Source organism: Gracilinanus agilis, chromosome 1 (genome assembly GCF_016433145.1).
Source record: "Gracilinanus agilis isolate LMUSP501 chromosome 1, AgileGrace, whole genome shotgun sequence".
NCBI classification, from domain to species: Eukaryota; Metazoa; Chordata; class Mammalia; order Didelphimorphia; family Didelphidae; genus Gracilinanus; species Gracilinanus agilis.
Genome location: NC_058130.1, coordinates 515,363,738 through 515,375,910, shown reverse-complemented (window position 1 = coordinate 515,375,910; position 12,173 = coordinate 515,363,738). Strand labels below are relative to the sequence as shown.

The window sequence follows — 12,173 nt, the reverse complement described above, 5'->3', positions numbered from 1 at the left end:
TTAGGAATCAAAGTATCTCTATCCCAGTGTCTACAGCCATCATCATAGGAAGTAATCCCTGTGGAGACTGAGCCTGGCAACTGCTCCTTCAGTTAATATAGTCATATCTATCGAAGACTCCAAAAAGAGGAAGTTCTTGCTGCTAAAGTACTTGCAGCCTTTAAATGGTTCAACATTGGAAAGTGCTATGATTTTATTGGTGGAAATGATGTTAAAGAAAAGGTATTATTTGTTTTGTCAGTGTACCCTAAAGACAACTGCCCTTTCCATGTGTCTTATAGCTGAAACCTTCATGTGTGTTGTCTCTCCCTTTTAGAATGTTAGCACCTTGAGAGCAGACACTCTCTTACTATTTGCTCAGAGCTTAGCATAGTGCTTTGCACATAGTAAATACTTAATAGCTACCTTCATTTGTTAATTCGTTCATAAAGACAAAGTGAAATGTATGAAGTGGGAAAGGAGGTGGGTCAGCCACGTAGAAAAAAAGTGAGGTATAACCATATGGACAATCCCTGAGTTTGCATTGCTATCCACAAAATACCTAAAGGAATCTGTCCAGTATGATGTTCTATTGAACAGTTATGGCAGGTTGTAGACAAAAAGTATATCAGATGGGAATCTGTAGGTTGGATATAGATGAGTAGTTCTGATAAGGGGAATATGAAACAACTATATCTCAAAAATGGAGAGTGTTGGATCTGGAGTCAGGAAGACCTGGGTTCAAATCTAGCATCAGATACTTAATAGCTATGTGACTCTAGCAAATCAGTAATTTTCTGTTTGTCCCAGTCCTCATCTGCAAAATAGGAATGGTAATAGCACCTTCCTCCCAGGATTGTTGTGACGACCAAATGAGATAATAATTGCAAAATGCTTAGCAGTGTCTGCTACAGAGTAGACTCTCTATAACTCTTTGTGATTATTATAATTATATTCATATTGATGAAATCATGGGGTCATCAACACTTAACTGTCATTCTTCTCTATTAGGTTTTAAGCATCTTGAGATCGATGTCTATGTCAAGTCCATTTTTTGTATCTTCAGTGGCTACCATAGAGCCTTGCTGAGCTCTTAAGTGATTGTTAATAGAAATAGTAACCTCCTACATTGATCATTACATTATCTTATATTAATTTGTTTCTACTGTCATGCTGTTCCATAATTGGTCTTATGTTGTGATCCATGTTTATTTCCTCTCCACAAACAGATTGTAAATGCCTTGAGGGCAGCAAATTTATCTTCTTTTTCTTTATCCATCAATGAGTCCTTTTCTAGTGTTCTGAACACAGAGAGCACTCAGAAAACGTATTTATTTGGTTACCTGAGATCTTTGTTTCCTGAATACTGGACCAGCTCTGGGACCTTGGTCATGTCTTTCTTGCTCAGATTCCTCATTTGCATAATTGGGATAATGATAGATGAGGTTGTTGTGACAAGATAGCATACTTGTAAACAACTTTCAGAGGAGAAATGCTAAATAAACACCAGACATTTCTGTTCTCCCTGTTCTTATGAAACTGTTTCAGTAAAGTTTAAATTAATAATATCTTCAACCCCAGAACTTTTGAGGGAAATTTTTAAATATTTTTAATAGAAGGCAAAAATGTCTAGATCTTGACTAAAAATAAAAGCAAAGCATAGTTTTTCAAGTTTACTTTGTTTTAATGAATTACATTTTTCCCTTTTAGGTTGTTATTAAATTAATTTTCCTAAAGGAAATAATAATTTGCCATTTTCTTATAATAATTGTAGTGAAACACCCCAAATTTCCTGCCAGACCTATCTTATCTTAATAATATTAACCAGTGGAAAGAGATGATGTGACGCACCTTCCTTGGTTAACAGAGGCTTTCCCTAAAAATCTTTTGTACTGAACTTCCACTCTTCCAATTTTTTTTTGATAATTGTATCTTATTGCAGCAATACTACATATGCTCCTAGAAAATTAAATTAACACAAATCTCTTGAGTTCATGCATCTAATTTGTTCCTTACTTTTGTAATGGCAGTATTATGAATTTCTGCATAATGGAACACATCTTTTTACATTAGAATCACAGTATTCTAGACTTAGAGTTGGAAAAGTTCTTAGAAATCATCTAGTCCAGTGATGGGCAAAATTTTTAAAGAGGGGGCCAAAGGAAAGGAAATGCTCATCTGTTAGTCTGTTTCTAAGTCAACTCTTTTGAAGTTTTCATTGTATTGTGTCCTACTCATTGTATTTGTCAGATTAGGAATAATGTCCCACAGCTGGATAGAACATTTTAGGGGGCCACATCTGGCCTGCTGGCTGTAGTTTGCCCATCACTGATCTAGTCCTAATTTCTCCATTTTCTGTAGAGCATACCAGAGCCCAAAGAAGTTAAGGGACTTCAGGATTATGCATGGAGTAGGTAGCCAGGTTGGGAATTGAACCCAAGACCTCTGACTATTTAAAGTGCTTCACGTTGCCTGTTACTTTAAGGAAACACAGCAATTTCCTTTGTCTGCATGCAATCTCCTTTTACCAACAAGGGTCACAACTTTCTCTTCCCTCTAACCAGTGGTTTTATGAGCTGATTTGTCCATAGATGGTGGCTACCTCTCTGATTAAACCAATTGGAGCCTGTGCTGGTCCTCAGATAATTAGATGTGCAGTCAATCATAAAGATTATATTTAATACTCTCTCAGTTTGGTAAAACTAAACAGAACTTGTACTACAGTAACATAACCTTTGAGAACCCCATATTAACCCGGTATCATGAGGAGGCACTGGACTAAGTCTTTAGTGAAAGAAATACATCAAGAAGCTATGATTTCATATATGTGTACATATAATATGCACATATGTATCTATGAACATATGCACATATATGAACATATTTAAATATAAATAGCAGACCTATGAATTATTTCATTGACATAGGATGCTACTAGTGATAAACTTATTCTATCAATGAAGATCTATGACTTTTCTGTGATTTAATCTTAGAGTTACCTAAAGTTCTGAGAGCTTTGGTGACTTTCCTAGAGTCACACAGATAGTATGGACCAAACGTGGGACTAAATCGGTCTTTCTGATTCTCAAACCTCTTTAACCACCATGCCAGTGTCATTTTATTCATATGACAAATAAATGCACAGTTCATGAAAAGATCTGCCATGGGCTAGTGACAAGATATAGCAATATCACTTATTCTATTATCTGCATATCATTCAGTAAATATCTATTAAGTACCTACCATGCTAAAGATGTTGTACTCAGTGCTGGGAATACAAAAAGAGGCAAAAGCTAATGCTTGACCTCAATGAACTCATAATCTAATGAGCATCTAAAATATAAGAGAGTCTGTGGCTTAGTATGTTTAGTATGTTGGGCAACAGTTGTAAGGTATATTGCTGGCAATGTTTGGGCACCATATAGAGTTTCAGCCTGGGGAATGACAAAAACCAAAAAGCACCATGAATTGAAACTGTTTGGGAGGCACTGCTGGCCAAGATACAGCTGAAGGGGCATGGTGGAAAGAGAGTCAAGCCTGTTGCAGGGAAGATCTGGGGTCAAATCTGGCCTCAGACATTTACAAGCTAGGTGACTATGAGCAAGTGACTTAGCCATTGTCTACCTCTTTTCCCTCTGTAAAATGAGGATAATAATAGCACCTACTTCCCAGGGTTGTTGTGATGATGAAACATGGTGATAATTGGGATATATTGTGTGATAATATAATTGTATTGCAATTTAATAATAATCGTCAAGCATGCTAAGATACTTTGCCTGGCAAAGAATAAGCGTTATATTAATGTTAGCTATGATGATGATAATGCCTGCTTGAACAGAAGTATAATGACACTAGCAAAACCCTGAAGTTTGTATTAGATTGAAGAATGGCCAAGACAGCTAGTGAAAAAACTAGAGTACATGATTCCTTGAAATAATTGAGCAAGAGGAAGCTGGAAGGAAGTAGGAAGTGAAGGATGCTTACTAGCACAAGTTAGTCTTCTGGATGAGCAGAGAGACATGTAGCTTACAAAACTCTGGGTCCCAAGTCAGCAAGAGGAAAGAGTCTCCTCAAGAAAGTAGTAGAGTAGTAAGAAAGTCCCAAAGTGGGGACATTGAAAATGCTGCTACTCTCAGTGAATAGTGACAGCACAGAGTGGCAATGGGACATTCTATAACCAGAGGTTCCGAGGTTCCCAGTTCCTGTTCTGGGAAGCCAGAGGAAGCTCTGAAGATGTTTCTCAATTTCAAAAATTTAGAGGGGTATAAGTCCCAGGAGCTTAAAGATCAGAACAGAACCAGGAATCCCAGGGTGAGATCACCCCAGCCAGAGAAGCCAAAGTGCCTATTCAGTTTCTAAAACTGCTGAGATTAGCAAATCAAAGAATACATAAAGTAGCATCTAAAATTACCAAAAGGTCCTCCAAAATAGATTGATGACTCAATAAGACAGCAAGAAGTGTTAGAACAAAATCAAAAGACTGAAAAAAAAGAAAATGCAAAATATCTGATATAAAAAACCTGGAAAACAGATCAAGGAGATATATTTTAAGAATTATTAGGTGCTCTGAAAACTACACTTAAAAAAAGGCCAAAGTGCTATATTTCAAGAAATCCTAAATGAAAACTGACCACATTTATTTAAATCAGAGGGCAAAGTGAAGGTGGAAAGAATTTGCCAATCACCTCCTGAAAGAAACTCCAAAAGAAAATATAACAGTAATGCCACAGCCAAAATCTAGAGCTCCCAATATCCCAGAAGAAAAACCAAACTACTTCAAGAATCCAGAAAGGTGGAGCTCATTATACCAAGTGGCCAAAGTCAAAATCAACCTATACTTGGCAACTTAAAGTATAAATGAGAGGATATCTTGGAATACAATATTCCAAAAGAAAATTAATAACTCATTACCAAGAATAAAAGCTTGCAAAGCTGAGCATAATCCTATAATAGAAAAAAATAGATCTTTTATAGGACTTTCAGGTATCTCTGATGTGCAACTATGAATAGGAATTTTAAAATTCAAACATAAAATTCCAGAGAAAACTAGAGAAGTAAATTTATTTGTGCAATTGGAAAGTTTGGTGAAGTAGTTCTACTATACTAATAAGGGAGAGGAAAGTCTTTTCAGAACCTTACTGTATTCAAAGGTATTGAGTGAGTTAAATAAGAAAAAGAAACAAACAGAAATCTTGGAGGTAGATTGGTTCTATTCTGAGGATTTGAAGAAAGGAAAGGTTTATAAAAAGGAATGCATTAGTATAGAAATAAGTAGAAAAAGGTGTTAAACTTGCCATTTCTTATCAGTGAGGTCAGTAAGAAGGACATAGAAGCATGGAAGTAGGGGTTCAGGAAGTAGAAATTAGACCTGCCGAGGTATGTTAGTAAATAGCTTTCTGTGGGAAAAAAAAAGTATTCCAACACATTTAAAATTTTAATCTATAGTGTTAACATATTTTCTACCAATTTCTTAAGTCTGATCAATCAACAAAATAATACATAAACCCCTGCTTTATAGAATTTGCCAAGTTGTAGGTTAAATACTCACCATGAAAACTGAACAATCTGTTCTCCCAAGCCATTCAGAGTTGGCTTCAGCATACCCCTCATAATGTTTCTCTTACCTTAAATGGAAGAAGGTTGAAGGCAAGCCAAGTTAAGAAGCTTTTTTTTAAAGCACTGAGTATGTGCTGGGCACTGTGCTAAATGCTAGGAAGACAAATGTAAGCAGAAAGAAAGATAGCCCCTGCTCTAAAGAAGCTTACCTTCTAATGGTAGAAGACAGTGCATTAAAAAAGGATGACAAAGAGGAAGGGGAGAGATGACAGTTCCTTGAGAAGTGAAATTGTAGAGATGGATCAAGAGAATCAAGAGTGCAGCCTTGACATATTGAAAAGACACAGACATGCACACATGGTTTTGTGTAGAAATAAATCAAATTGAATAGCAAAAAAACAGAGATTTGGGGGGGGGTTCCTAGGAATGATAATACTGTGGAGGAAATAGTGGCAAGCAAAATAAAGTACTTAATTCTGAAGAGGGGAAGTAAAAAAAAAGAAGGTAAAGAAAAGAAAAAAACAGAATCTAAGGTTTATATTAGGTTGTCTCTTAGATAATTGTCAGATCACATTGTGGTATGTGAATGTAATGCAATATTATTGAGTCATAAGAAATGACAAATCATGGGGGCAGCTGGGTAGCTCAGTGGAGTGAGAGTCAGGCCTAGAGACAGGAGGTCCTAGGTTCAAACCCGGCCTCAGCCACTTCCCAGCTGTGCGACCCTGGGCAAGTCACTTGACCCCCATTGCCTACCCTTACCACTCTTCCACCTATGAGACAATACACCGAAGTACAAGGGTTTAAAAAAAAAAAAAGAAATGACAAATCACAACTCCAGAGAACCTTGGCTTATATGAACTGATGTAGAGTGAAGTGAGCTGAACCAAGAGAACAATTTAGACAAAACTAACTTATAAAGAAAAATAACTTTGATAGACAGTATAATGGGTAATTACTTTTCCTGAAGGTCTTTAATGAAGAATGTCACCTATGTTCTGATGGAGGGATTATCAGCGCATGGTACAGAAAGAGATATACTTTTTTTGGACATGGTGATCATATGGATTCATTTTGCTTGACTATATTTGCTTACAATTTTAAAAAAATTATTATTCTCAGTTTAAATAGGGATTGAGGTTAACAATGTGATTATGCAGTTGTATCTGACTCTTTGTGACCTTGAGAAGCAGAGCATACCAGTATTGTTCATGGATTTTCCTTGGCAGAGATATTTGTCATTTCCTTCTCCAGTGGCTCAAGGCAAACAGAGGTTAAGTGACTTGTGCAGGTTCACACACCTAGTAATATCTGAGACTGGATTTGAACAAAGGTTTTCCTGATGCCAGACCCAGTGTTTTGTCCACTGAGTCACCTACTTACTTACCTTTTAAGGATAACAATAGTTATGCTTTTAAAAAAAGAGCCATTAAAACACTTTTTGCATTGTGTAGAAGAAAAGGGAAGGAAGTTCAAAAGGAAGCCCAGATAAGTAGGACAGTTGAAAAGTAAAGTATAGAATTTATTATATACTTTAAAAAATCCAGTTGGTATTTGGGTTCTAAAGAGCATCTTATTTTTCTTGTGAGAATGTGGAAATATTCCCCTTATTTGGGGGGGGGGATGCGGAAGGGAGAAAATATGCATGGAATATGCAGAATAATGTATATTCATATACATGCCTATCTACATTTTACAGTGTTTAAAAATAATGCCTTGAAGCCAAGTATCTTTTTTAGGTCCCTAAGAGAATACTTTGTTTGTTTTCTTGCTGTATATGACCCTTCCCCAGTGGATGAAAGCTACCTTAGGCCATTGTAGAATAGGATCACAGGAGCATTTACTGAGGAAGGCATGATTGTATAATACTAATGCTTAGTTCTAGAAGAAAACTTAGAAACATACTAAACTTGTATTTGTTTCTTTGTTTTCCCTTTAATTTCAGGTGACAATGAAGCATTTAAAGAGTGGGAAGACCCTCAATTTTGCAGCAAACAAGTGTTTATCTAGAATTCAAGGAGTTGGAGACATTGTCTGTGAGCTGCCTGTAGAAGAAGATGGAAAAGCATTGTTTCCAAGTGCGTTATTAAACTTGATCAGTGCCTGCGGAATTTTCAGTATTCTGTGGCTATTTTCATTTATTTCAGAAATAGTTAGAGGCATATTAGTTGTCTCAGTGTGAGAAAGATGGTTATTTCTGCTTCAAGTCAAAAGAAGTATACAGTGAAAAGTAGATGTTCCATGGATCATGCCTGGGTCACTGGCCATTGTGGGCCCTGAGCTAATTAGAATTCCTGAGTGTTGGACCTTTGCTTATCCACTAGAAGTGGTGGTGAAGATGGAGGTTAGAGGCTGTAATGGTTCCAGTCATGACATTACTTTTTATACCTCAAGTGGGTCACCGTGCTCTTAGGCCATTCCTTATTTGAACTAAAATCGTGTTAAACTTTAAGCAGTTCATATAACAATCATATAACTCACTTTTATTGTTGTTGTCTAGTTGCTTCAGTTGTGCCCAACTCTTTGTAACCTCATTTGGATTTTCTTTTTTTTTAACTCTTAACTTCTTTGTATTGGCTCCTAGGTGGAAGAGTGGTAAGGGTGGGCAATGGGGGTCAAGTGACTTGCCCAGGGTCATACAGCTGGGAATTGTTTGAGGTTGGATTTGAACCTAGGACCTCCCATCTCTAGGCCTGACTCTCAATCCACTGAGCTACCCAGCTGCCCCTCATTTGGAGTTTTCTTGGCAAAGATACTGGAGTGGTTTGCCATTTCCTTCTCCAGCTCATTTTATATATGAAGAAACTGAAACAAATAAGGCTAAGTGACTTGCCCTGGGTCACATAGGTAGTGGGTATCTGAGGCTGGATTTGAACTCAGGTCTTCCTGAGTACTCTATCCACTGGGCTACCTAGCTACCACCCTAACTTTTAGAAGCCTGAAAAAGTGCCATGTTATCTATCTATCTATCTATCTATCTATCTATCTATCTATCTATCTATCTATCTATNAGTGCCATGTTATCTATCTATCTATCTATCTATCTATCTATCTATCTATCTATCTATTCTTTTTCTAAGTTGCAAATACAGTGGGCATTTTTTCTTATATAAAACATAAAAATGTCCAAATGTATCAATTAGGTTAATGATTTGGGACTTTCTTTTCCCTATACATTAATATATAGAGACTTATTTATGAATTCATTCCCACTTACATTTTTTTAGGTAAATTTGTTTTAATTCAGGTAGATTATGAGGTTTAGGGAACTTCTGATGGGGATCTATATACACAGTGCTTTTATGGAAGTTTGAAAATAAAGACTGAATGTCTTAACAAATTTTCTTCAATTTGTATGAATTACTAAGCAATTGTTTTTGTCTTCTTTCTATTTTTTCTTAATAGTAGTAAGATACAGTGTTTATGTCTACACTGGCCAGTTGAAGGAAGCAGAAACCACATCTGCGGTTTACCTGTGTCTTTATGGAGAAAGAGGTGACTCTGGTGTTAGGCTTTTACACAAATCAGATAAGCCAATAAAATTCCAAAGAGGTCAGGTAAGTTTATATGACTATTTCCCTGCTCTCTTAGCAATGTTTCTTAGAGACCACTGTTCAAATGACAATACTCCATGGAATTACTTGTTTTGGTTTTCTGGTTAGGGCTTCTTCTAATTATAGGTTTTCCTTATCATGACTATCTAATGCACTCTATCTGAAAGGCCGTTCTTAAAAGAGCAATGGAACAGACTAAACCATTAATGAATAATAGAACAAAGAAAAGAAATCCATAAAAAATTAGTGTTAATAATGAGAAAGGAGAAAAAAAGATGAAGAAAAGACGCTAGGGAATTATAGCATGAACATGCTCAGTGAAGACTGAAAGGCACAAAAATTGTTCCAAAACTTCCAGTCTCAGAAGGATCATTTCCAGTATATTTCATTTTTAATAACAATAGCCTTTAAGAAAAAAGAAACTTGAACTGAGGAAGCTGTATTATTAGTACTTAAAGCTACTTACCTTCCAATTTATTTTCTTTTATATGACCACAAGTCATTCCTAAGTAAATTTTCAGAGACATTACAGAGGAGTCAATGACAATCTAATAAGAAAGGATATTTTATTTTCCTTTGTTTTGGTGTTGATTAAGAAAAGACCCTGTTCATTCATGTGTGCTGAAATCGAGAACATGGATTAATCTTCCCAAAGGAGTATTTTTTTAAAGGGAATGATGACTAAGTCTAGGTTAGAACCCTGGTTCTCAATCTTGTGGGATCCATGAATTATCGGGAGGGTTCAGAAGACTACCTAGCTCTTTCACTTGCATCACAAAATAAACACAACTCATTAGATTGAAGAGGAAGATGAACATTGCCTTGGCTGAGACTCAAACTAATATTAATATTCTATATAAACTACATCTGAAATAGTCATCACTTATGACAGAAGTGTAGAGCTAGTCCATATCAAAATCTATAAATCACATTAATGTAACATATGCTATATGAAGATTTACAAGATTTATAAATACACAAGTATATGTATACAGAAATATTTATGCAAGTGTAGAAATGTTTATTCCCTTCCCCCTTTTCTTATAATAATGCTTTGAATACTTATTGGGGTGTGTGTGGGAGAGAATAAGCATTTATTAAGCATCTACTATGAGTCAGACACTGTGATAAGCACTTTTTAAATGTTATCTCATTTGATCCCCATAACCACTCTATAAGTGCTATAATTATTATTCCCATTTTACAGTTGAGAAAACTGAGGCAGGCAGAGGTTAAATAATTTGCCCATGGAACTAGTAAAGTGTCTAGGGTTAGATTTGAACTCAGATCTTCCAGACTCAGTGCCAAGAGCTCTCTCCACTGTGCCACTTGTATAATGCTACACATTTTACAGGAGGTAAACCAGAATTCGAAGAGAGAGGGACTGGCTTAGTATGACCCTGCTAGTGTTGGACCGAGACACCCAAGTCTCTTGACTTCAAGTCTAGTGCTCTTTCCATTATCCCATGCTGCTGCTTTCATCTTTGCTCAAATAAAACTAGTCCCACTGAATTTTCATCTTCCCTATTGCCCATTTATGATCTTATGGGATCCAATTTGTTATTTGGACAGGCCATCTATTGTCTTTCATCCTTGGTATATGACCTGCCCAGTGCTTTTTTACATGATATACTGCCTCCAATACATCTTTCATCCCTGACCTTCTGCAGGGCTCCTCATTTGTCAAATGGTTGCTCAGGAAGGGACCAGCACACTTGCCTTCTACCATCCAAAAATCTTATATAATTTTTTATTTCTCTTGCATAGTAGATGATGGCAAACTTCTATTCTTAATTTATTATGGACTCATATACTGATGCATGTCATTGTGGGCAGTCCTGTTGGCATCAATCATATCTGCCCTAATCAGTAGGGGTGCCTCCCTTATTGATCAACAATATTCAGATATTTCTAAACTCATTCACACACCTTTGCTTCTTCTGGTTCATCGTCCAGCTGTGCTGTTATTGTGGTTGGTGGCTAAGGTACCTGTATTCAGTTGGCCACCAGTATTTATTAAGCACCTACTATGTATCAGGCACTGTGCTAAGCAATAGCTATACAAAGAAAGGCAAAGGATAGCCTGCTGACAAGGAGCTCACCATCTCACAGGCAAAACGCTGAGAAGAAAAATGTGTACAAATAAGATATATACAAATTATGAAGGAAATAATTAAGAGAGGGAAGGCAGTAGGACTAAGAGGTATTTTTAAAGATTTCCTGTTGTATAATTAGAAAATTTTGTACCTTTGAACTACATCTCCCAGCATCCTTTTCCTCCTTCATCCCCACCTTGTGTACTTATGTTGTGTATAGTTATGTGTAACTCCACCTCTGGAGTTTTCCCACCTGTATGGCTGAGTGAGCTCTCTTTTTTATTTTCCTTTGCTTCAAGTTATTATTAATAAGCTTTATAAGTATAATACTTGGAGTATTTGGATATTAATTTTAATTTTCACACTGTAGAAGGCAGAATTTTAATTAGAACTTGAAAGAAGTCAGGGGATCAAGTAAGTAGAGAGGAGGAAAGAGCATTTCAGGCATGGAGACAGAGAAAATCCCTGGAGGGGAAGTCAGGAAGATCATCAGAAAGAGAGCCAAGACTGGAGATGGGGGTTCCTGGGTTCAAATCTGACATCAGACTTCCTAGCTGTGTGAACCTGGGAAAGTCACTTAACCCTGATTCCTTAGCCTTTACTGCTCTTCTGCATTAAAACTGATACTTAGAATTGATTCTAAGACAGAGGTTAAGGTTTAAAAAAAAAAAAGAGAAAATACCTGAAGATGAAAGATGGAGACTCTTATGTGAGGAACAACTAGGAAGCCAGTGCCACCAGATTGAAAAGGATATGGCTGGGAGGTGTAAGGTGTAAAAAGACTGGAAAGGTGGGAGAGAACTAGATAATGAAGGACTTAGAATGCTAAACAGAAGATTTTGTATTTGAATCTGGGGGCAATAGGAAGCCATTTGAGTTAATGAGTAGGAGGTGACCGAGGTGGGCTTGTGCTTTAGGAAAATCACTGATGGCAGAATGGAAGATGAATTGAAATGGGGAGAAATGCGGGGTAGTCAGATGCCCCAAA

At 36.6% G+C, this 12,173-nt stretch overlaps 1 protein-coding gene across 1 annotated transcript in view; it reads left to right on the top strand.

Moving 5' to 3' along the window:
• Positions 1-12,173, top strand: part of RP1 (RP1 axonemal microtubule associated) — a 330,542-nt gene that overhangs the window by 166,985 nt on the left and 151,384 nt on the right. Inside the window, exons 18-19 of the mRNA XM_044682704.1 lie at positions 7,481-7,613; positions 8,941-9,092. Coding sequence (XP_044538639.1) covers positions 7,481-7,613; positions 8,941-9,092 — 285 coding nt within the window. The remainder of the gene's footprint in view (positions 1-7,480; positions 7,614-8,940; positions 9,093-12,173) is intronic.